Here is a 26,663-nt window from a genome sequence, read left to right as displayed (position 1 = left end):
TTTTGATTAACTAAAAAATGATAGAAATAATTAACCATAGAGAAATTAATGTGCACGTTTGAAAATGTGCCCACAGAGATTGACCACTAGCATGCACGAGTTATACTAAAATGATTAAAACAGCATGAATTATTGAAAATGTGTAATAATAATGTAGTAATATGTCACATTGAAATGTATAACATATATTTTGCATTATATTGTACAGTTAACTTAGCCGAAGTTGTGGCATAGTTTTGCCAGGCCTTATGCAGAAGTTGAATGAACGTGCAATGTAGAAAATCTGATGCGTTGAACTGACCATGAACCACTTATGTTAATAATATTTGCTTAGCTAGAATATTCTGCAATGAACCGACAGACAGGAGATGAGGGAATTAAATTTGTATCAAACCCGATGTAAAGCAGATGAGATGTACTTTCCCAGGACTCGAACAATAGAGATACTGACTGGAGAAGAAGATGCAACATTTTCGATACCTGATGAGCCAGATGATGAAGACATCATACAGTGAACCAATCGACACCCTGAGAACAGTGAAATATTAGAATTCATAGATTTGTAAAATTAAAGTCATTGGCTAGCGTCACATATGGTGATTAATTGACCAATTAGGATTTAGGGGATAGGTTGGGTAACTTTAATATAATGTTGTGACAGAGGAGAAAAACTTCAGAACTGTTGGGGAGACGTTAGAGGCAGATGATCGGGGAGAGACCGTGCCGAAATTGATGCAAGATTCTGTCATTGGGCTCATGCTCTTGAGAGCCTGATGCGATGCTGATCGATTGATGGCCTGAAGACGAAGACTGACTTTGTTGCTGATCCATACCGTGGATAGGTAGCTATGACAATGTGACTGATTGACTTTTGTGACTTTTCTTTCTAGGTACCAACTGCGCTGTTTTATCTATTTCTCCTAGCTAGATGTTTTTCTAAATTCATGTTCTAAACTGTTTTTGCATGAAGACCCACATGCCAATGCTAATCTGGGTTAGGTAGGGTTCCTATTCTGAGACGTTGACATATATGGAGACAAATGATTGATGGACTGATTTGCTGAACTCTGCTATTCATGTTAACACATTCTTTATTGGCTTATGCTGAAGCACTAGAACACATGTTTTCTCAAGTACTGATAAGGCTATGATATTGGTGGTCACTAATGAATTAATCTTGAAGGAATTGAATAAAGTTTGAATTAACCTTATGACTTAGTATCGTAACAAATAGGGAAATAAAATTGATAAACCGCATAATTGAGTTGTGGTTATTCATGAGATGTGAACTCTATTCACTGATGATTAATGCTTTTGCTTATTGATTATTGATTTGTGTATTGGCTATTCATGTGCATTCGGTTACTACATAGCTAGGATACTCCATGCGAATCAAAAGGTTCATCAACATATATGCGTCCCCTTGTAAGTTTACTTACTAAGGACCAGGCACGTTAGCACACCTAATAGTAAAAAGTTCACTAGTGATTTATACAAAGATCACAGCCACTTCACCAAGGCTTATATACCATAACTACTAATGTTCTTCACAAGACAACATTTTATTTATCACACAAAACAGCCTGTTATCATCATTATTATTATTATTATTATTATTTTTATAATATTTCAAAATGAGACGAGCTCTAACCCAGTGCAAGTGGCACCCGCTGGTACACACTAAGGCCCTGATTCCGAGTTTGGGTGCTATTGAATGCGCCTGATAAATAACAATACCAATAGGTACGTTATTAATCCACTGCGATAAATATACACGGGTCCGAATATACCGACCAACTCATAATCAGGGCCTTACATGCACTTTACATCATTCTGCATAAATCTGTGGCACAATCTCTGGTCCGCTCCTGGGCTGATTAAGGTAATTTATTTTTTTGGCCAGGATGACAGCAACACTCCATGAGACCGGTGAACTGCAACCAGAAGGTCTGACCACATCACATCAACTCTGACCGCGCTTAACTGGCTCATCATGCAAACTAGAAGCCTTTTTTTTTAAACTGGTCTGCATATTGTGCGAAGCTTTTAATTCCTGAATCCCACATTACTGAGGTGAAACATTTACTATCTCAGAAGGGTACTGCTCCCTACGCTGCTCTGGCATTCTACTTCTCAAAGCTTCCACCTTCTAGAAATCAAGAACTCTTAAACTTTCATTCTCGAGGGGCACTTTCAGGGTACAGAAAGCCCCCCCAGCCTTCAAAACAAATGCTGGCTTTATATCTTTAAGAGCTGGAGATCCTCTTATTTCAATAATGTTGCCGAGCGTAGATCCAGGCAGGTAATCTTTGCGTCTGGAGTATGCTGATCCTCAGATTTTCCCACATAATTCAAGTATTAGTTCCTGCTAAACTGGTTTCGTGGGCTCCCTGACTCCTTGTAAATATGTATTTTTATCCTGTCTGTGAACTGTGTTCTTTCCAGATCACTGGTCTTATAACTTAGAGCATAGTTCTTTCATCCAACTGAAATGTTTTTACTCATCTTACGTAAGACACTTTGCTACCCTTCCTGGGTCTGGGCCACAATATATAAAGCCATAGATAAATAAATTAAATAGATAATTCCAGGGTAGAATATTGTGAAATGTTTTTCAGGATAAAATGTTTAGTTTGACAAACAGTGTGCTGTACTGAGCGAGCCTTTGAAACGTAAAATTGAATGAGCTGGAAGGATGCATATAAGCAGTCAAAAACATTAACATTATGGGGAGAGAGAAATACTCCAATGATCTCCATCAAAATGTGATTGATAAAGTTTCAAGCCAAAGCCTGAAAAGAAGCTGGTCAAAAAAGCCAGTGGTTGAAGGTGTCACACCTAAAGCCCACTGTAAGTACATTAGGAACAAGCATTGCCAAAGCCAATAGGTTTGCCCATAAAAGAGCTATTGGCTTTGGCAATGTGTTTTGCCATGTTGTAAACCAGTGTGGCTCCTGTTCAGCATGGGTAAAACTTAATGTCATGGAGTGTCAGAGTGGAGTGTGGGAGTAGAGTGTCGTAGAGTGGGTTTGTAGGAATGTCATAAAGTGGAGGAGAGTGGGATGGATTGGATTGGGATAGAGTGGATGGATTGGAGTAGAGTGTGGTGGATTGGAGTGAGCGGGGTAGTTTGCAATGGGGTGGGGTGGATTGGATTAGAGAGGGATGGACTGAAATGTGGTAGGGTTTGTTGGATTGGATTGGGGTGGATTGAGCTGGTGTGGACTGGAGTGGGGTGGATTGCACTGAGGTGGGGTGGAGTGTGGTGGGGTTGGTGGATTGGATTAGAGAGGGGGTGGACTGAACTGGGATAGGGCGGGGTGAATTGGAGTGGGGTGATTTGGATTGGAGTGGGGTGAATTGAAGTGGGGTAGACTGGCTGGATTGTAGTGAAGTGGGTGGATTGGAGTGGGGTGGGGTGGATGGGATTGAAATGTGGTAGGTGGAGATAATTGGAGGGTGTGGACTGGATTGGGTTGGGGTGGATTGGATTGGGTGGGGCAGATTGGATGGGTGGGGTGGATTGGAGTAGGTGAGATGGATTCAAGTGGGGTCAACGGATTGGGGTATAGTGGAGTGGTTTGGGGTGGAGTAGAGTGGAGTTGATTGGAGAGAGGTGGATTGGATTGAGTGGGGTGGATTGGGTGGGGTGGGTCGGATGGACTGAATTGGGGTGAGTTGGGGTGGATTGAATAGGGGTGGGATGGATTGGGTTGGGGTGGAGTGGAGTGGATTGTGGTGGATTGGACTGGAGTGGGGTAGATTGGATTGGAGTGGGTTGGATTGGAGCAGGGTGGATACATGTGGATTGTACTGGAGTGGGAAAGACTGGGGTGGTGTGGGTCTATTGGATTGCAGTGAGGTGGATTGGATTGGAGTAGGGTGGGGGTGATTGGAATAGGGTGGGAATGATTGGAGTGGGGTGGGTTGGATTGGAGTGGGTTGGACTGGAGTAGGGTAGGTTAGAGTTGAGTCGCATGGGCTGGATTGGGGTGGGCAGGATTGGACTGGGATGGATTTCAGTGAATTTGGGTGGATTGGACTGGAGTGGATTTGGGTGCATTGTATTGTAGTGGGGTGGATTGGGGTGAGGTAGATTGGGCTGGGATGGATGGGATTGGAGTGGAATGGACTGGATCGGTGTGGGGTGGATTGTGTTGGATTGGACTGGGGTAAATTTGGTTTGAATGAGGTGGATTTGATAGAGATGAGGTGATTAGAGTGGGTTGTTTGGGATTGGAGTGGGGCAGGGTGGAGTGATGCAGGTCGGAGTGGGGCAGGTTGTTTTGAATTAAAGTGTGGCAGTTTGGAGTAGGGCAGATTTAAATGGATTGGAGTGAGGTAGATTGATTTGGATTGAAGTGCAGCATATTGTTTTTGGAGTGAAGTGGTGCAGATTGGAGTTGGGCAGACTGGAGTGGGGCAGATTGCTTTAGACTGATATGGGGCAGATTGGAGCGGGCAGATTGGTGTGGGACAATTTGCTATGGATTGGAGTGGGCAGGCTGGAGTGGGGCAGATTGTTTTGGACTGGAGTGAGGTAAATTGGAGTGTGGCAGATTGGACTGGGACAGATTGTATTAGGGTGAATTGGAGTGGGGTGGATTGGGTTGGTGTGGAGTGAATTGGATAGAAGGGGGTGGATTGGATGGGAGTTGGGTGAATTGGGATGGAGTGGGCTGGAATGGATTAGGGTGAGGTGGACTGGATTGGAGTATGCATATTATTTTGGATTGAAGTGGGGCAGATTGGATCTGGGTGGATAGGAGTGGGACAGATTGTTTTGGAGTGGAGTGGGACAGACTGGTGTGGGATGGATTGGAGTGGGGCAAATTTCTTTTGGATTGGAGCAGGGCAGATTGGAGTGGGACAGATTGTTTTAGATTGGAGTGGTGCAGAGGGGAGTGGGGCATATTATTTTGGATTAAAGTGGGGCAGATTGGAGTGAGGTGGACTGGAGTGGGGCAGATTGTTCTGCATTGCAGTGGGGCAGATTGTTTTTGATTGGAATGGGGCAAATTGGTTTGTATGGGAGTGGAGCAGATTGTTTTGAACTAGGGTGTGGCTGGTTGTTTTGGAATGTGCAGATTGTTTTGGATTAAAGTGGGGCGAATTTAAGTGGGGTGGATTAGATTGGAGTGGGTTGGCAGAATTGGAGTGGGGTGGGTTGGACTGGATTGGAGCGAGTGTTTTGGATTGGAGTGGGGTGCATTGGTGTGGGGTAAAGCGGGGTTGATTATAGTGATCTCTGTTTCCACCTGTTGGCCCTACTATGAACTCCTAATAGGGGCGGTGGGGTTCAGGCCGCACAGGCGGCCTGATGGCAGGAAGAGTTTGGTGGGCGGATAATGAGGCCCACAATATGGTAGGTAAGTTCCATGAATGAGGACTGTGAATCACTCAGTGTAGCTTTGCAAATATATTATGAGGCTTGTGTTTAGCGTTTCTGGATACAACCTACATATTCAATGGAGAACAAAGAATAGGACACAAAACAGAGGTAGGATCATTGCACTAGCACTTCACAACACAATTTCTCTCAAATTACTGTCACCATGTGCAAGAGTCACATTATAAAAGAGTAACAAGTATCACAAACTCTAAAAGTAGTCAAACCCAGAAATCTAGTCTAGGCTTATTACCTCTGTGTTCTGCACCATTTCCTACATTAATATGTAGTGTGAAACTCAGCACCATTGATCTGTGCGCTTAGAGCTAACAACAAATTTATCATCCGAAGGATTCGCGCAATTGATCACTTAGACCGTCTACAACAAAAATCTATTCCCCATGAACGTTTACATGACTTTATTTCACAACAGCAAGACGTAGATGTTCAAGTGAAAGTTAAATGATTCATCAGTAAAAGTGCAGCTGCAGAAATCAATCTCTCTGGTATTTGTAATCAAACATGCACCTTCAGCTCTGCTGGCTGTATATCTGTGTGAATCCCAACTGCATTGGTCTGTGTATTGCACTCACTCCATTGTCCCTTTTTAGAACACGTGGTTCATTTCTGAAACCTATTTGTAAACTCTCACCTTAATAAATATCATCCTAAATTCTGACATCCTCACAAAGTAGCAGCCACCTTGTTTTATTCCGGACAAATCGAAATTGATTATTCCTGAAAGTGATTTTTGTAAGATCCACTCCCATAAGCCCCAATTAACAGCTGTGATCATCTGTTCTATACCTAAAGTTAGACTGAGTGTCCTCATTTAACCTTTAGAAATATTGGAGCGCACTTGGACAGAAATTACATTATAATAACCCACTGACTACATATATTTCCTGGCGGGAAGTAAGTAGAGAAATACGGGGATGAGAGTACCCACATAAGTCTTACCTCCTTTAAAGACTGCCGCTGAGGCAAGATAGGATTTAACTGTTTACTAAATCTTTTTCTTCAGCACCTTAGCCTAAACCTAAAACATCAACTTGATACACTGGAATTATAAGATGCTGTGGTCGCAACTTTCAACTGCTCCATAATCTGCAGATTTTAAACAACAAATTGTTTCTAGCTCAAACGGATCAAAGTTACTTAAAACAGCGATATATGTTCATGAGCAATGGAATACCCTTTCCAAAGGCTAATTGGTCACCTTTCAATTGCTTACTTATGTTTTTGGCAGTTAAACAGGTACTGATGAGGTGACATCTTTGCCCAGATAGCTTTTAACATGTATAAAAATTAGAAAATAATGAAGTAATACTAAGAAAAATTGGGCTGCATTATGCTGCATATTTTGCCTTTTCTTGACCCATATTTCAATCAACCATGCCGCATAATTTGGTGCTCCCTGCCGGAGAATTCCAGTGGCCCTGATTATAGCGCCCTCCACTCCTCTGAAAAACCAACCCTCCCTTCTTAACTCTAACAAATTGCACTGTCGCCCTACCCCACCCAACAGGCCTCTGAAGTTACCTCTTACCCTGAACCTTCTGGTCTCATGGCGAATCTCCTCACTCATAACTTATGCAGTCCTACCAGCCACCTCCTCACCTAGAACTAAAGGCACCCTCAGCCAGTCTGCATGCTTTTTGTACTAGTGCTGCGTATCAGGGACCTTACTGAATATTAACTTACACGTTACCCATTGTTTTTCCTCTGCAAATTAGCTGTCCAAGTATATTAATGATCCAATTAATAATTCAGCTTTAAAATCATATCTATCTCATCCAATTTAGGCTCGGCAGTGACCCCAAAACCTAATTTCAATGAGAGTGAATGATTCTTTTGGTAAAGGAAAAAATGCTTGTATTCTGTCTACAAAGGTGGAAGAGATCTTTGGTCAGCTGACAACTGATCAGCCTCAGCACACTCTGTGACATATCATTAGGTTCCCTCCTTATTCCCTAAGGGTCCCAAGTTGAATAGGGTAGTTGCCTCTCATTTTCCCATGTTTATCTGCCCTATAGCTGCTGTTGCGCTTGTCGTAGTTTGGACTCTTGCTCTGAGCAAGACTGCTGGTCTCAGGATGACAGTACTTTCGTTTGTAGGAGACTAAGGGCCTGATTACAACTTTGGAGAAGGTGTTAATCCGTCCCAAATGTGACGGATATACCACCAGCCGTATTACGAGTTCCATAGGATATAATGGACTCGTAATACGGCTGGTGGTATATCCGTCACTTTACCATCACTTTTCAGACGGATTAACACCTCCTCCAAAGTTGTAATCAGGCCCAAAGTCTTTTCCCACAACTAGCTGCGACTGTTGTCCAAACCTTACCAGCTCACTAGCAGTACCTCAGCAGAAACACAATAGTAAAAGGTGATTTGTGGCAGTCGCTTACGCATGTACTCAAAGTAAGATATCTCAGGGTTGCTGTGGCTAAACGGAAATTACCCTTTTCTCACAGATATATCATGTCTCATACAAACAAAGGCAATAACACAGATGCAGTGAAGTTATAATAGTTTTTATTTAACATAACTGCAATTTGCGATAAGTTGCATGAACTGCAATGATTAGGATAATGAATATACCAAGCAACAGTATTGTGAAGAAGAGAGTCATTGTTATGAAGACCCCCACCATTTTGCAATATATGAAAGAAATATATTTGTATGTATAAGATGGAATATGCCCTAATACCCTAATGAGAATAGGCCTAACCTTCTACGTAAAGGAGAGCTGGGTTTGTAAAACCTAATCTGCCAAAGCCGTGTCCATGAGAGGAGCCCCCAACCCTCGTTACCTTGGAATGAGGTCTCTATCTCAGACTCCGCAGGGACACAAAGACTGGGTCAGCGTCAAGATGACTGCAGCATCGGTATCAGCGATGGTGGCGATGTCCTCTGGTCGGAATCCCTCTGATTATCTGTCTAAAGTGTGATGTATTTATACAGATCTACAAGGTCCCCTGACATAATTCAAAACAATAGATAACAGGCATGCTTGGGACGGCAATTAATATCAACAATCCCTCGAAAGTATAGAGAGGGAAAATCCCTAAGTGTGAACACCTACTGTTTGTTTGTCTTTCGCATTTGATCTTGACGCCTTGGCGCAGTGACACTGATAATAAAACTCATAACAAGTGGCCTAACTATAAACAATGCCGCCATCTTAAAGGAAATAAATAATTAAATGGACTAAGACAGAACAAGCTAAGTAGGTTAAAAGTCACTAGGTGACGGGGCACGAGTTTACAAGCCTACGGCTCAGCTAACTCCTGTTATCCCGTTAAAACAACCTAGGATTCACTACACGCTTTTATTCATTTTATATGCACTGTCCATGTTCAGAGGCATACGGCAGTTAGCTTTTTTATTGAGCAACCATCCATTATTACTTCACCTCACCGTCATCTTTGACGCCTGCCATACTGATAGGTGGTCTAGTCGTTAGACCTACCTACTTTACATGCCCAATATAAACAGCCTTGCGTGCCGTGCGTGCAGCGGGCGTGCCGCTGGTGTGAAAAAGGCGCACCAGGGGCAAGTCCGTCTGCGCCTGGCCCAGTCCGGCAGAGACCAGAGACCAGCTCTACGGCCTGCTTCAACACTAAAAGGTTAGTTTACTTGCGTCAGCAGATGTTAGCACGTAATACCCCTCTCATGAAACAAGATCATTCTGTCTTTTCTCTTGAGTCGGAAAACTGGGCATGCAAAAGCTGTACATGGACCCCCTCCTCTGACCCGACATCGCCCTTAACTAATATATCTTCGTAAATTATTCTTGGTCAATTGCCAACCTTTACCAGTGCACAGCTTATATTTCTTCTCATTGTTGCAAGAATGGTCTCCATATATCTTGTTTCTCACAGAAACTTGGTTAAATGAAGACTCCACCCCTGTTGTGCTAAAGTCCCTACCTGATGATTTTGCAATTACTCGTTTAGATAGACCCCAAGCTAGTGGTGGAGAGATTGCTATTATCTACATGAAATTTATTAAATGTTCTGTCACTCCACTGGATATTCCCGATTGCAAAAGCCTGTTTTTTGCCCTGACCCCTAATGCTACATTTACCCTCTGGGATACTTATTTATCGCCCTCCCGGCCCATATGGGAACTTTTTACAGGCCTTGCCAGACTTTGTAGCTGGAATCTCCAGCAAAACTCCTAACTTTACCATTCTTGTCGACTTCAATCTCCATGCAGATGATAAACAATGCCTCGCCACTAAATATCTACTCTCTAACCTAGCCGCATTAGACCTGGTTCAGCTCATTAAAGGACCAACTCATATTAAAGGGCATACTATTGACTTAGTATTCAGTAACCTTTTAAATTTATGCCCCCACACCTCTCTTCCATTGATCTGGATGGACCATTATCTATTACTACTTACCTTACCTGTGGAACCTTATGGCCTCTCTTTTATCTCATATGCGGACGACACTCAGTTAGTAGTATTGCTTTCAAACTCAGAATATACTTCACAATCTAATTTTACATCCTGTTTGGAGGATGTAGCCAAATGGATGACTGAGTCTAAACTCAAACTGAACGGCGATAAGTCGGAAGTAATGATCATTGGTAATCAAACCCCTCCCAATCCTCTGACAGCTTTCTTAGATGGTCTTAAAAATCTCCCACCCCTAAGGAAAATATAAAGAGCCTTGGCGTGTGTCTAGATCCCTGCCTTACAATGGATTATCAATCCAAAAGGCTTGCGGCATCCTGTTTTGGCTTATTAAGAACTCTGAGGAAAATTATCAACCTTTTACCATTTTTGGCCAGAAGACTCCTCATTCAAGCACTAATATTGTCCCGTTTAGACTATGGCAACTCCCTTTTTCTTAGCTCTCCAAACTATGTAATTAGGAGGCTGCAGATTGTGCAGAACGCTGCTGCACGACTGCTTAAAAATATTCCTAGACATAACTCTGCCAATTCTGCTTTGGTCTCTCTTCATTGGCTCCCCATAAAGCAATGAATTAATTTCAAGGCCAGCTGCATGACTCATAAAGCCTTGTATAACAGGGGGCCCAGAATTCTTAGACAAAGGATGTCCTTCTACGTTCCTACTAGGTCCCTCAGATCCTCTGCTGTCCTACTAGTTCATACACCCTGTTTTAAGAAAACCAGATGGGGAGGCAACTCTTTTCCAGTAAAAGCCTCACATCTTTGGAACACTCTTCCTCTGCAACTCCACCAAGATCATTCTGCACTATTTTTTTCAAAAGAAACTGAAGACATTTTTATTTTCCTTGTAGGTTATTCTGTAGCACTGATGAGATATTGACTTCTCCATTAGCACTTGGAAGCCTCTGGGTATCCATGCGCTCTATAAATCATTAACATTAACATGGTGCCTTTTAAGGGAAGGCCTGCCATGAAAATGTTGTCTTCAAAAGAAGTACCATAGTATAAGGTCTGATTTCAAGGTTTTAAGGGATTGACACTTTATTTTAGGAATTCATTTATGGCATGATGGACAGTACTCCATCCGTCAGGGTGGCAGAGATGACATCACCTCTGCCATCCTGATGGACTACCATCTTTCAAATGTAGAGAAAAATGCCACCCAGCGGGCTTCTTTATACATAGAAAGGAACCACTGTCATGGCAGTTACTTTTAAAGTACAAAAATGTTGGTGGATGAACGACGCCAGATTTTACGGCCCATCAGCAACATTTGTATATCATTTGTGTTTCAGAAACAAACTATGAGATTTTGTTTCTGAAAAATAAGAAACTAATGACCCCCACATCCTTTGAGTTTTCTCCCAGTTTTATCGGGGTCAATATTTTTTATTATTTTTGTTGTCCCTTACTGCCAGGCTTTTCTTGGTGGCAACAGAGAGAAAAAAAGGCATTACACCACCCATCCTAAATAGGGTGGGCAGTGTAATAGCCTTCCTCTAATGGTCCCTACTACGCTGGGTTATCACAGGAAGTTTTCAATTGACGGCACCGATGGGGGCTCCATTGACGGAAAATGTTGGATCTGCCCATTTCTAAATGAGGCTAGAGAACCAAGGGTTTATCAGACAGGGTACTCTGTCACATTTGTGATGGAATACCATGCTCACCAAACTCTAAATCAGACCCTTAATGTTCAAAATGCAGGTAAAGACACATGAAAAAGCACAGGATATAGAGAGCAAAAGAGAGAGACGGAGAGTGGAGATAAAGCCTTCACACCCATCAAAGCAGAAATGAAAAACTTAAACAATAATAGGACCCGTGATAGTCTCTTAAGGAGAGGAAAACCCAAACCAAACGTGGTATCCCAAATATAATAGTTGCACACATTATCTTTTAAGAAGTACACGCTACTGCAAGATGTTGAAGAAAACAAATATTAAATCCTTCCCCAGAACAGCCAAAGTAGGCCATACTGCTGCAAGAGTAGTACTGAGTGCTGCCGTGAACAACCTGTAATCTCCATTGCTCTTCAGTTTACCTTATCTTACTCCCTACTAAATGAGGTATGTCTGTACTCTTAACTCCAACCTCTTGTGCTCCCTCTTCTACCACAGCTCCACGGTTTTCAATTAATCAAAATGCCAAGAGTAGCACAAGAAACATTATGCACTATTTTATCCTTGATATCATCACAGGGTTGACCCACCTTCAGACAACATGCAGTAATAAGAGGAAAGCACAGAAAGGTATCAGGCTAATAATTCTCTGTTCACTTTAAGTGCCTGCTGGTGACTGCTGATATGTTCTCGACCCAAAGAAGGGTAGTGGCAGGGGCACGAATAGCAGCTGTTACTTCAAGCTACCCAGCGTAATATCTATAATTTTATACAGCATCTTGAGAGTGGAGGGAGAGAGGAGCTACGTACTGGCATAACTAAGAAGGACACCAAAAAATGAGTAGTACTGGTGATCATTCAGAGTATTTTCTCCTGACACCACTTCCTCATCCCGTTCCTTATAAAATGAGGATGGGCACAAACATGGCTATTTCAACCTCTGAGCACAGAATAGGATTATATAACATAATACCAAAGATTTAGCATCATCTATTAAACTTATTTTCATTGTTACACCAACACTAATTCAATCATATTGTACTATACGTAATGCATTGTTATTAAAGTCTAAAGCATAAATAGTTAAATGAATAAACCCAAATTAGATTAATCACTCACCTGCAACCTATTAAGGCTGTCTGAATGTGGAAGGAACATCCCAAATGGCAGCCCTACAGATGTCTATAATTCAAACTGCTATGCCCTCTGCCCATAGTGTGAACATGCCACATGGGGAGCTCCCCTGATTTTGAATTGGTAATTTACAACTACTGTGTTGCTCACTTTCTTAACCCAATATCTGAGGAACCAACAAAGGAAGACAGCCCTATTCTTGCATTTCCACTATTAACAAATATAGAAGAATGCATAATGACGTAAAAGCTAACAGTATGCCACAAATTAGGAGAACCAGGGTGGATTGGTCATGCAAAATTCAAGACATGCATCAAAACTCATAGGCGTGTGAGTATTAACAAGTGATGTGCATGCCTATTCCAGTCTTGAAAAAGTTAATGCAAATATGGGATTGAACAATTGTGTTCTAGGAACAGAATTAGATGTAATCCTTCTTAAATTTCATGGACCTTAGGCAACTCCTTCCTAAATGAGATGTGCTCCCGTCATGACAAACAGACAGTAGTTAGCTGCCATAATTCTAAACTCTTTGTTTTATTCCCCCATACTACTGTGCTTCTTCCTAACCATTGTGGTGGAAACGCAAAAGAGTTCCATTGTCACAATTGTTCCTATTTTTACTTTGTGACTGTGAGCTAGTCTATACGGCGCATCTGTTGTACAGAAGCGTGCATGTCTTGGCATTTTTGGTACCAGAAGAGTTTCTTGAATCTACAGACATCCAGGATGCCTACTTGCACATATCAAACAGGAAGGAGGATCAGTGTTTCCTCTGTTTAATGGTCCTGGATCAGCAGTGACGTGTTGGTGTGTTTTCTTTCAGCATGAAGTAATTGTCAGGAGTGTCCACAGAGATACTTTCACATTTTATGGTCATTTACATTGAGGGTAGATTGTTGCACCACTAACTTGATGATAGTGTATTCTGCTCAACTCTGTGGTTGGTTGACCGTTGATAAAAAGTTTAATTTATTAATTTGACCCCTCCCACAGCTACCAGTAAATAGTCACACGATTCAGACAGCCTTGAAATTTCTGTTCCTCACTGTTGACAGAGGAACTGCTCTTCATGCCTCACTAAGTCAGCTTTGCCTCTGAGAATGGGCATTGGTTAGCGAAATGGAGGAAGATACAGTAAAATGCCAGACAAAAACTGTGTCCAAATATATGTGCTGGATGTCCAACAAGCATCATGAATCTATCATCACTCCTTGCCAATAACATCATAGGACTGGATTGGGCTGGACCAACTTCCACCAGGGGCTTCTCCTCTAGACTAGGCACTTCTTTGAGAAATATGCAACTTTTCCAATTCTTTGCGCTGTAAATCCAGGTCCAAAGGTCTTCAATAAGAACGTGGTGTGGGCATCAAAGAACATATAATTTTACATTATACTGATTTGGAGACCAAGAGCTTGATAATGAACAATACAGGAGAATGAAAATGCTGTAACATCCCCCTGAACATTTTAAGAACCCTGTTTACAAACTAGACACATCTCCAAATCGTGTCCACTCATTTTTTTGCTGTGTGTGCGTCATAAGATATAAAAATGCATTTCTTCTTTTTTCAAATATGAATGATTGAACTGTGCTTCGGTTGAAAACAGTTTGGTACATGTTGAATTATTTGAAGCACAAATAGTGCAAATGAGTTTGCTCTATTTTATAGTGGGGTTGTTTAAGATCTTTATCATTGAGTTCAAATGATTAATAAAGAATACTGCATTACGTATGATTTCACATACCATTTCCTCTTTAGTTGCCTTGCAGCATAAATGATTGAGCATTGTGGACTGTGGAAAAAACTTTTTGTAGCACTGGGTCTTTTACAAGCAGCAAAAATAGTGCATATGGGCTTGCCCTTCTTATTAAGTCTCGGCTCTAGACAGTGCGCATGCCTGTCTCGAACTGAGGTATGCTGTATCTACATCATGGGCTTCAGCCTGCCCATAGGCCTAGCTTTTGCTGGCACCATCATTGCTCCATTTTGAATACTCCTCATTTGGCAAGGGCATGCATACACCACCATGCCTCTTCCAGGGTTTAGCCCTCCCCGAACACACCACCCATCTACTGCTTAACATATGCAGCGGGCATTTTCTTGCATTGTTTTGGAGTTACTTTTTTTTTTCAAATGGGTGACGGTCCAGCCAAAGGTTAGGAATGCTGGTTACGTCCTACTGCCCTTTTATTCACACTTTTAAACACAAGTTATTTTTCATATGCAAATATGCCATACAATGTACAAAGGCTAGATGCTAAGCTCAATATATGGCAAGAACAGAGCTAGTGCAGATGACAGTGGTCAACCAGTATGCAACTTTGTATGGTTTGGGCTTTTTATATACCTGCTACTACCTGTAGAAAAATAGGTTTCGTTTATAGATAGCTATCTGGGTTACACACACATTATTACATCTGTCTACAAGGATTCCTTAATATTTAAAGACTATCAGATTATTCTTTGTTAGTGTCAAAAAAATGTTTAAATAAAAAAACATTTTGTGCAACAGGCGGTGGCTAATTGCAAATGCTACCTATGAACTGCTCAGTCTTGTATTTTCATTAAACGTGCATGTGGGCTAAGAGAACATTCTTAGCCCTATGGCACTTGCTTGGGATGCAGCGACAACACATTTCACCAAGAACAAGAATATATACACTATGGGCCACTCAACAGCACCATGAGACCGTATTATGAGAATAAAGTTCTATATTGCTTCAACATTCTACAAACTGTGCCCTATTTGAACCCTTAAACACCATCTGTCACAGTACGTGCAATTCACTTTGGCGTTACCTTGTTAAAGACATTGTGCATCCCCAATCACTCGGAAAATGACTCACTATTCTAGAAGCCTATTCTAGAGCCTAGAAGCAATCATGTGACAGTCATAAAATGCAGCATTCACCGCACTTAAACAAGCAATGGCAAAACCAATAGATCTTGGCAATCTGAGAGCTATAGGTGTTGGCAATGCTAAGGCACTTTGTGTATATCAGTAAAACAGCCCTAGAGGGGAACACAAACACATTTACATTGCCAATGCCCAGAGCTCTTGGATTGCTGAGACCTATTGGCTTTGCCAATGCTTGTTTTTGATTGGTGCACACATTCTATTTTGTACCTCTTATATGATCCCACGATTTGAACATCATGCAAATTTCAATATTAGAAACATAATAGAAGCATCCTTTTTAGGTCCAGTGTGCAAGTGCTCTGATGTGTAATCTATCTGTGGGCTTTTAACCACGCCCACTGCACGCCCATCACTATCACTCATTCATCGGCTTGCCTTTCAAAAATCCAATGTTATCATTGGTAAATGCTTTACGTTTGTCCCTCCTTGGGGCAGTTTTGTTACCGCCTGGGCCATCGACCCAGTTACATGGAAAATTACATGTTTGCCGATACGATTGACTGAGAGCGAACTTCTTTTTCCTTTTGTGTTTCTCCTTCAAGATCATGCTCATGGCGGCCATAGCACTTTGAATCGGCTTGCTTATGTCAACTGTCTTACTTTTCATTTTCAATTTATGTGGCAAGAAAAGTCAGGTTAGGAATTTACAACGCCAATAGCTCCAACTCAAGCAAATGCGAGACCCAATGCATTGCAAATGCTTGTTTCAAATAGCACTGAGTTTACAAGTGAGTTGAACTCGCTCATCTGTTTACGGAAAACCTACAAAACTTCCAGTACTAAACATCTAAATATAAAATAAAATGGTGAAATGGTGTTCTATCTTCCCAGCCTGACACTGTAACATTATCTGCTTCTATGTCATAAATCAAAGCTGTCAAAGGAGGTTCGACTTTCCCTAAAAGCAAACACGCTATTTTGGATATGGGATTTCAAAATTAATTTTCAACAACCTTTCCATCAATCACAACATTCCAAAAAGCATGCCAGATTCAGCAATAGTCAGTAAAGCATGTTGTGTGCCAGTAGCTTTTGCAGAACCGCCTCAATGAGAGGAAGTGAATAGATGAGAGATGTCACCAAATGTTTTGGTATAAAAAGACATAAAAAGAAGCAATCATCTTACAGTGTCCTTTTAACAATTAGCAACAATAGGCATTCTAAAATACTGCTTTGTTTGATGACATTAGCTGAGATTTCTAGATTTATCGTGACATCATTTGCTGAATGGCACCTTTAATGCTTGATGATTCTTTTGGCTATAATCTGAAGGTCACTGGTTTGAAGGCAAATCAGCCTTCCATCTTTTCTAAGTCGACTAATTTAGTACCATTCACTTAGGTAATAGTAACACCCCTTACTTCCAGTGTTTAGAAATGCAGAAAAAAATCACTGCATGAAAAGCAATTTGAGAATTGTGGGTGGATTTCATTAACAAGCTATACAAACATGTTTAATAGAAAGTAGGGAGCTACCAGAGGCGAAAGTCAATCTTGGTAGTAACTGGAAATTCACAAATCTCATAACCGATGCTGCATTATTGTGCTGGGCTCGTTCAAGCAAAGGATAGCACAACTTGATAGTGGTTTAAATATATCCTAGAGTTAAAGCATGCAGTGCGGTTCAAGTGTTTAACCCAATCATGACACCACCGTGAATTTAGTTAGTTGAACACTTTCGAAGAGCAATTTAAACAGGAAATGTAACTGAAAGCTAATGTGTGGAACCTGGGTTCCAGCTTAAATTGTCACTGGGAAGCAGAACTCCCAGAAGATAAAGGGGGCTAACTAGCAGTTGTCTAAGAGAGATAGTTAATTAGCAGAAAAGGTTGTAAAATAACCTCTAGAATTCTCCTTTTCCCTGAGGATGCCAGGAGCAAATCCATATTTTCATTATATATGGAAGGAAAGGGTCGACTAAAGGCTAGTAACACGAACAAAAAAATAGTGAGAATCAGGTGGCAATAAATAATTGTAAGTATGCTACATCCCAAACGCAATAACCCAATAGTGAAGGAGTGGTGTCACGTCCTTCCTCTCTCAGCACTGTAATAACAGCTGAAGGAAATCTACTGCAATGGTGCTGTGCTCAGGTTTATCCCTAATAACGTGCTGAATTCGGGAAATACTGACGGATACCTTCCATAATCTGACATGTCGTGTCAAAGCTTAGCCTGGGTTCAGATTAATTAACCATGAAAGATATCATACAGTTTTGTAAACATAATTTTTATAAATGAGTTACAGAGATATTGCAGAATGACATGCATGATTGACACTTGTCAGTGTAACTTACCTTCCATAAAAGCACAGCTAGCAATAGGAAAATAAGGATCCCAATTAACAAACTTATAGCTATGATCCATCCAACGACGTAAGCGCGCGGCTCCTGGTTGTGCAAGGCCTCGAAGACCACCTAGAAGGCAATTTAAGAGAGAGGTTTGATCACATTTACATTTTGGAAGCAAATGTTTCTTGCAAAGCACGACGTCCTTGACACAAGTTACAAGAGCTACATGGACACTGTCTTCAAGTGTAAGACTAGTAAAAAAAATGAGGATTTTAATCACGTCAGGCTAAAAAAATGTTAAATGTTTTCAAGATTACGACATATTTTCCTTGAGAACCAAAAGCAAGCGTTTCTCTTGGCTATTGATACATGTGCTGTTCCAGCTAGTCTGAGCATCCAAAAACCACATCCGCAGTCATGTTCTGATAGCGGTTCATAGCTGGCGAACAAAGCAACTTAATCACCATCGACCCACACCATGGATTACTTATACACAAGAAGTATTCTCTCATGTAGAACCTGCACTCTGAGCATTACCAAGAACTTAAGTGGCCACTTCTTACTGAAATTTTAAACCTGGAGGGATTTAGGAGCCTTGAATTAATATGTTTGCATTAATGTCATTTTTCTCCTCTTCAGTACCTGGCCTCTTGGCCCCTAAGTTATTGACAGTGCTACTTCTACAGTATGCTTCAATGTTTTTTCTTCTTTAGAGTGTTTCACATTTCATCTCTGTCCAAGCTCTTGCAGGACAACCAAAACTGTGTCATCACCTCCAAGACGTCCTCTAATGATTGAGATCATAAAGGAAGACACGTGTAGCAGCAAAGGCTGCGACAGAGGAATAAGTACTGTTCACTTGTGCTTGTTTGCTATCCAGGGTCTTATTACAAACAGTGCCCCAGGACTGCAACAGGCATGTTCACCCGCTGTCTTCGTACCTGGGGCACTGAAGTATTACAGAAGAAGGCACAGAGGCTTGGACGCCCTCTTGAGTAATGAACATAGAGCGCTGGCGCCTTCTTCAGGGGGCATTCCATTATTAGCATGGGGTTATAATGCAGATATATGTCGAGCTACCTATAGACAACATATTGAGGGTTCCTCTGTTATTCCCCATTTGTCTTGACAGTGATTGCCATGTAAATATCTGTGTAAATATACAAATGCTACGATTTTTCCAAAATGTACTTGAAAATGTAAAGATGAATAGCAGAAACAATGGAAGCTTCTTAAGTCACTGCATTCTTTTACAATCGTCTAGATCTCTTAGACATACATTTAAAGTTCTAAGCACAGAGAGGCAAATTAGCACACATTTTAACATTTGTCAGGGACATTATGCAAATTAAACTTGGATGGTTGTCTGACTGAATATTGAATGGGAAATATGCCATCACATACAAAAATCATGGATGATATCTGCAGAATGTATTTTTCGAGCATTATCCTGCATGAAAATTGAACTTAAAGCATTCTCTCGGATACACAGATCACACGAGATACCTGATCTCTGTTTCCCCTGTACAAAATGTACATAAAAAGCACAAGTGTAGGAAAAACACAAATGACCTGAGAGATGCAAAACCCAATAATCGAAATGCACATGTCACGCACTTATTCATGAGCTTAGATGTCACTGGATCAGGCGCATAAGGAGTCAGAAATACTTAATTTGCCATTCAAAATAAGACCGACTGCTGACGACCACTTCCATCAGGTTAGGGGTCAACAAGTTGTGGATGGTTTTCATACAATTCATTACAGGAATAAACCTCGCTGTTGAGTCAGAAGGAGATGTATTCATGTTCCCATTACAAAACGTACGTTATTACGAAAAATGACCGTGCAGTGGCTAAGGTCTCGTCAGAGATGCATCCTGACCCATTGTTATGTGTGACACCTTCAGACATTCCTGGCCTTTTATTAAGCAATACTTTTAAAAAAATGTTTTGACATCTAGGATTAGATTTTGAGCCCATAATTACAATGTTAAAAAAAACTACAACTCTGAGAATGCAAATTGACATATCCTTAAAACAGGGTTGGCTAAAGGTGTCGCAAATGACTATTTCACGTTTGACTATCTCTGGTTTTTGTCACTCATCACGCTAACCTCTGATTGCATTTCCTCCTATTTCATGACCGTTTGTGTCTCCTTGCAAAACTCTGAAAACCTCACTGTGAGTATGGTGCTATGCCTGGGTAGTAAGGCTGCTCAGAGAAACACTGTTGTATAGTTATGGCGCTTCCCAGGTGACTTTACCATCCTGTTATGAGACTGTACTGTGGGAATGAAGAATCATGAATGGACTGGTATTACAACCAACAAACCTCCACATTGATCCACTTTCCACACCATCTTAGCCACACAACTTCCTATAGCTAACACCTGGAGGAATCCGAAGAGCAATCCCCAGCCGTGCACAGAGTGAGCACGACGAGTAATCTGAAATATGGCGAAAACATGGCTTTAACATAATCGTAGCAATCATAACTGTGCCCCAAGCAACCACAGGGAAGCAACACACTGACAGTTCTGGGCATCTCTACACGTATTTGTGCAGTAGTGCGGACTTTTCCATGACCTAACAGGAATTCACTTCAAACTAAAGCAGATGTTTGCTATAGTAAAAGCGGCTTCTTTGGGGCGGATGACAAATTTCAACACTATTGACATCACACCTTTTTTCACAGTGCACTTTTTTTACACGACTTAGCAGCTCTTTCATTCGATGTGACGTGGGAAGCCCACGCAGCTTGAACCGTGGCAAACTCGAACCATGCTGGCATGCTAACGAAAACAGGCTAGCTATTAATCAGCTTCGGATGTTTCAAAATGGGTTCCCAGGTCCAAAGCTATCCGCATAGTTAGGCCTTCCTTTCCCGCCTTCCCACGCACCGTGCAGCGCCAGGAAGCAAGCTCCCTGTGTGGACCCAAACATCAGCTTCAACCTCAGTTCAGAAATTCATAAAGGAGCTGTAGGAAGTTGGCTCTGTATGCACTATTTCAAAGTAAGGAATAGTATGCACAGAGTCCAAGGGTTCCCCTTAGAGGTAAGATAGTGGCAAAAAGAGATAATACTAATGCTCTATTTTGTGGTAGTGTGGTCGAGCAGTAGGCTTATCCAAGGAGTAGTGTTAAGCATTTGTTGTACATACACATAGACAATAAATGAGGTACACACACTCAGAGACAAATCCAGCCAATAGGTTTTTATATAGAAAAATATCTTTTCTTAGTTTATTTTAAGAACCACAGGTTCAAATTCTACATGTAATATCTCATTCGAAAGGTATTGCAGGTAAGTACTTTAGGAACTTCAAATCATCAAAATTGCATGTATACTTTTCAAGTTATTCACAAATAGCTGTTTTAAAAGTGGACACAGTGCAATTTTCACAGTTCCTAGGGGAGGTAAGTATTTGTTAGGTTCACCAGGTAAGTAAGACACTTACAGGGCTTAGTTCTTGGTCCAAGGTAGCCCACCGTTGGGGGTTCAGAGCAACCCCAAAGTCACCACACCAGCAGCTCAGGGCCGGTCAGGTGCAGAGTTCAAAGTGGTGCCCAAAACACATAGGCTAGAATGGAGAGAAGGGGGTGCCCCGGTTCCGGTCTGCTTGCAGGTAAGTACCCGCGTCTTCGGAGGGCAGACCAGGGGGGTTTTGTAGGGCACCGGGGGGGACACAAGTCCACACAGAAATTTCACCCTCAGCAGCGCGGGGGCGGCCGGGTGCAGTGTAGAAACAAGCGTCGGGTTTTCAATGTTAGTCTATGAGAGATCTCGGGATCTCTTCAGCGCTGCAGGCAGGCAAGGGGGGGATTCCTCGGGGAAACCTCCACTTGGGCAAGGGAGAGGGACTCCTGGGGGTCACTTCTCCAGTGAAAGTCCGGTCCTTCAGGTCCTGGGGGCTGCGGGTGCAGGGTCTCTCCCAGGCGTCGGGACTTTAGGTTCAAAGAGTCGCGGTCAGGGGAAGCCTCGGGATTCCCTCTGCAGGCGGCGCTGTGGGGGCTCAGGGGGGACAGGTTTCGGTACTCACAGTATCAGAGTAGTCCTGGGGTCCCTCCTGAGGTGTTGGATCGCCACCAGCCGAGTCGGGGTCGCCGGGTGCAGTGTTGCAAGTCTCACGCTTCTTGCGGGGAGCTTGCAGGGATCTTTAAAGCTGCTGGAAACAAAGTTGCAGCTTTTCTTGGAGCAGGTCCGCTGTCCTCGGGAGTTTCTTGTCTTTTCGAAGCAGGGGCAGTCCTCAGAGGATGTCGAGGTCGCTGGTCCCTTTGGAAGGCGTCGCTGGAGCAGGATCTTTGGAAGGCAGGAGACAGGCCGGTGAGTTTCTGGAGCCAAGGCAGTTGTCGTCTTCTGGTCTTCCGCTGCAGGGGTTTTTCAGCTGGGCAGTCCTTCTTCTTGTAGTTGCAGGAATCTAATTTTCTAGGGTTCAGGGTAGCCCTTAAATACTAAATTTAAGGGCGTGTTTAGGTCTGGGGGGTTAGTAGCCAATGGCTACTAGCCCTGAGAGTGGGTACACCCTCTTTGTGCCTCCTCCCAAGGGGAGGGGGTCACAATCCTAACCCTATTGGGGGAATCCTCCATCTGCAAGATGGAGGATTTCTAAAAGTTAGAGTCACTTCAGCTCAGGACACCTTAGGGGCTGTCCTGACTGGCCAGTGACTCCTCCTTGTTGCTTTCTTTGTTCCCTCCAGCCTTGCCGCCAAAAGTGGGGGCCGTGGCCGGAGGGGGCGGGCAACTCCACTAAGCTGGAGTGCCCTGCTGGGCTGTGACAAAGGGGTGAGCCTTTGAGGCTCACCGCCAGGTGTCACAGCTCCTGCCTGGGGGAGGTGTTAGCATCTCCACCCAGTGCAGGCTTTGTTACTGGCCTCAGAGTGACAAAGGCACTCTCCCCATGGGGCCAGCAACATGTCTCTAGTGTGGCAGGCTGCTGGAACCAGTCAGCCTACCCAGCTAGTTGGTTAAGTTTCAGGGGGCACCTCTAAGGTGCCCTCTGTGGTGTATTTTACAATAAAATGTACACTGGCATCAGTGTGCATTTATTGTGCTGAGAAGTTTGATACCAAACTTCCCAGTTTTCAGTGTAGCCATTATGGTGCTGTGGAGTTCGTGTTTGACAGACTCCCAGACCATATACTCTTATGGCTACCCTGCACTTACAATGTCTAAGGTTTTGCTTAGACACTGTAGGGGTACCATGCTCATGCACTGGTACCCTCACCTATGGTATAGTGCACCCTGCCTTAGGGCTGTAAGGCCTGCTAGAGGGGTGACTGATCTATACATGCATAGGCAGTGAGAGGCTGGCATGGCACCCTGAGGGGAGTGCCATGTCGACTTACTCATTTTGTTCTCACCAGCACACACAAGCTGGCAAGCAGTGTGTCTGTGCTGAGTGAGGGGTCTCTAGGGTGGCATAAGACATGCTGCAGCCCTTAGAGACCTTCCTTGGCATCAGGGCCCTTGGTACTAGAAGTACCAGTTACAAGGGACTTATCTGAATGCCAGGGTGTGCCAATTGTGGATACAATGGTACATTTTAGGTGAAGGAACACTGGTGCTGGGGCCTGGTTAGCAGGGTCCCAGCACACTTCTCAGTCAAGTCCGCATCAGTATCAGGCAAAAAGTGGGGGGTAACTGCAACAGGGAGCCATTTCTTTACACAAGCCCCCCCCAGCCCACAGGCCAGGAGACTCAGCCCAAGCTGGGAGAGTCTTCCTAGTCTGTCAGGCGAGGAAGAGTAGGAGAAATAGGCTGGTTAGTTGCAGGGCCTACTCTGCCTTACATCCTTCTGTTCAGGTCATTCCCTTTGGGGAACTGACCCACTTCCACAGTGATAGGACCTAGTCTGAATTGCCTCTTGTCTGCCTCTTCAATGTCTCCACCCATTCTTTTTATTTTGGGTTTAGAGGTATCCACCTCTGCTAATCTTATCTTAGCCAGGGTTATCCCTAGCTTACCCAAAGAGGTTACCCAGAGCTGGAGTAACCCCACCATGACCAACAGGGTCAGGGGGCCTAACTTGCTATTTGGCATGGGGTCTGACCACCATGCCAAGGATAGTGCAGCCATAAAGGCTAACACCCAGCAGAGGCCACTGACAGCTGTCAGTGCCCAGAACCACACCTTTAGCTCTTCACCTACAAGGGAAGGGGCTAAGTTACAGGCTTCTTTGGGTTCAGGGTGCCTGTCTGCTGTATTAGAGTGGGGGGTTACCACATTTTGTAGTAAACACCCTTCTTCCACTCTTTCTTCTGTTAGCTGAGGAGCCACCCACTCAGATTTAACAGTTGCCTGACGAGCCAGGACTTCTTGTGGGTCAGGTTGGACTTTATCAGGGCCATTTTTGGAGTTCTCCCCTACTGGAGCAGAATCTCCTTGGCTTGCTGTAACCTTGGCTAAAGGTTGTCCACCCTTCCTACTCTGTTTTCTTTTCTTCTTCTTCTGGGGCCTGCTTGCATTTACTGCAGAGGCAGGACTTCCAGAATCCTTGGGAGAGGACTGGCACTGGACCAGTTCCTCTCTTGGGCTCTGACTAACCTCTGGGTAGTCATTTCCAAGGAGACAATCAAGGGGGAGGTCTGTACTGACTACTACCCTTCTCCAGCTAAGAGTGCCACCCACTTCTATAGGCACTAAAGCCACAGGCCTCTTAGTGACCCTGTCTAGGCTAACTCTTACCCTGGCAGTCTCACCTGGGATGTACTGGTTTGAGAGCACCAGCCTGTCATGCACAATAGTGTGACTGGCACAAGTGTCTCTCAGGGCAGTGGTTGGGATTCCATTCACCAGTAGGTGGTGGAAGTGTCTACTTCCCTCTGGAATCTCCAACTCACCTGTTGGGCCCTGTTTCCAGTTGAAGGCTATGAAGACCTCCTCATCTGAGGAGTCATCTCCCATGGCTACACTGGTTACCCCTGGAATTTTGTTCTGGGGTTTGTTTTTGGGACAAGAAGTGTCCTTGGTGTGGTGCCCAGACTGTTTACAGTTGTGGCACCATGCCTTAGTGGCATCCCAGTTCTTACCCTGGTACCCACCTTTGTTTTGGGTTGTGTCTTGGGGCCCACCCACCTGTTCTGGTTTTTGGGGGCCTACAGAGGACTCTTTTTCTTTGTTTCTAGTGTCACCCACTTTCTCCTGGGGAGTTTTTGTAACCCCTTTCTTTTGGTCACCCCCAGTGGAAGTTTTGGTTACCCTAGTCTTGACCCAGTGGTCTGCCTTCTTTCCCAATTCTTGGGGAGAAATTGGACCTAGGTCTACCAGATACTGATGCAACTTTTCATTGAAGCAGTTACTTAAAATGTGTTCTTTCATAAACAAATTATAAAGCCCAACATAGTCACACACTTCATTTCCAGTTAACCAACCATCCAGTGTTTTTACTGAGTAGTCTACAAAATCAACCCAGGTCTGGCTCGAGGATTTTTGAGCCCCCCTGAATCTAATTCTATACTCCTCAGTGGAGAATCCAAAGCCCTCAATCAGGGTACCCTTCATGAGGTCATAAGATTCTGCATCTTTTCCAGAGAGTGTGAGGAGTCTATCCCTACACTTTCCAGTGAACATTTCCCAAAGGAGAGCACCCCAGTGAGATCTGTTCACTTTTCTGGTTACACAAGCCCTCTCAAAAGCTGTGAACCATTTGGTGATGTCATCACCATCTTCATATTTTGTTACAATCCCTTTGGGGATTTTTAGGATGTCAGGAGAATCTCTGACCCTATTTAAGTTGCTGCCACCATTGATGGGACCTAGGCCCATCTCTTTTCTTTCCCTTTCTATGGCTAGGAGCTGCTTTTCCAAAGCCAATCTTTTGACCATCCTGGCTAACAGGGGGTCATCTTCACTGAGAGCATCCTCAGTGATTTCAGAAATGCTGGACCCTCCTGTGAGGGAAGCAACATTTCTGACTATCATTTTTGGAGACAGGGCTTGAGAGGCCCTGGTCTCCCTATTTAGGACTGGAAGGGGGGAATTGCCCTCCAAGTCACTAATTTCTTCCTCTGTGAAGTCATCCTCAGAGGGGTTGGCTTTTTCAAACTCTGCCAACAGCTCCTGGAGCTGAATTTTGGTAGGTCTGGAGCCAATGGTTATTTTCTTTATATTACAGAGAGACCTTAGCTCCCTCATCTTAAGATGGAGGTAAGGTGTGGTGTCGAGTTCCACCACCTGCATCTCTGTATCAGACATTATTCTGCTAAGAGTTGGAATACTTTTTTAAGAATCTAAAACTGTTTCTAGAATCTAATTCAAACTTTTAACAAACTTTTTAAACTCTAAAAGACAATGCTAAACAGGGACTTAACACACAAGGCCCTAGCAGGACTTTTAAGAATTTAGAAAAATTTCAAATTGTAAAAATGAATTTCTAATGACAATTTTGGAATTTGTCGTGTGATCAGGTATTGGCTGAGTAGTCCAGCAAATGCAAAGTCTTGTACCCCACCGCTGATCCACCAATGTAGGAAGTTGGCTCTGTATGCACTATTTCAAAGTAAGGAATAGTATGCACAGAGTCCAAGGGTTCCCCTTAGAGGTAAGATAGTGGCAAAAAGAGATAATACTAATGCTCTATTTTGTGGTAGTGTGGTCGAGCAGTAGGCTTATCCAAGGAGTAGTGTTAAGCATTTGTTGTACATACACATAGACAATAAATGAGGTACACACACTCAGAGACAAATCCAGCCAATAGGTTTTTATATAGAAAAATATCTTTTCTTAGTTTATTTTAAGAACCACAGGTTCAAATTCTACATGTAATATCTCATTCGAAAGGTATTGCAGGTAAGTACTTTAGGAACTTCAAATCATCAAAATTGCATGTATACTTTTCAAGTTATTCACAAATAGCTGTTTTAAAAGT

At 43.0% G+C, this 26,663-nt stretch overlaps 1 protein-coding gene across 1 annotated transcript in view; it reads right to left on the bottom strand.

Moving 5' to 3' along the window:
* Positions 1-26,663, bottom strand: part of ITGA9 (integrin subunit alpha 9) — an 818,222-nt gene that overhangs the window by 34,142 nt on the left and 757,417 nt on the right. The window contains exon 27 of the mRNA XM_069215150.1: positions 17,802-17,921. Within this exon, the coding sequence (XP_069071251.1) occupies positions 17,802-17,921 (120 nt within the window). The remainder of the gene's footprint in view (positions 1-17,801; positions 17,922-26,663) is intronic.

This window comes from Pleurodeles waltl, chromosome 2_1, assembly GCF_031143425.1.
Source record: "Pleurodeles waltl isolate 20211129_DDA chromosome 2_1, aPleWal1.hap1.20221129, whole genome shotgun sequence".
Taxonomy (NCBI): Eukaryota; Metazoa; Chordata; class Amphibia; order Caudata; family Salamandridae; genus Pleurodeles; species Pleurodeles waltl.
This window is presented reverse-complemented; position numbering and strand designations above follow the sequence as displayed.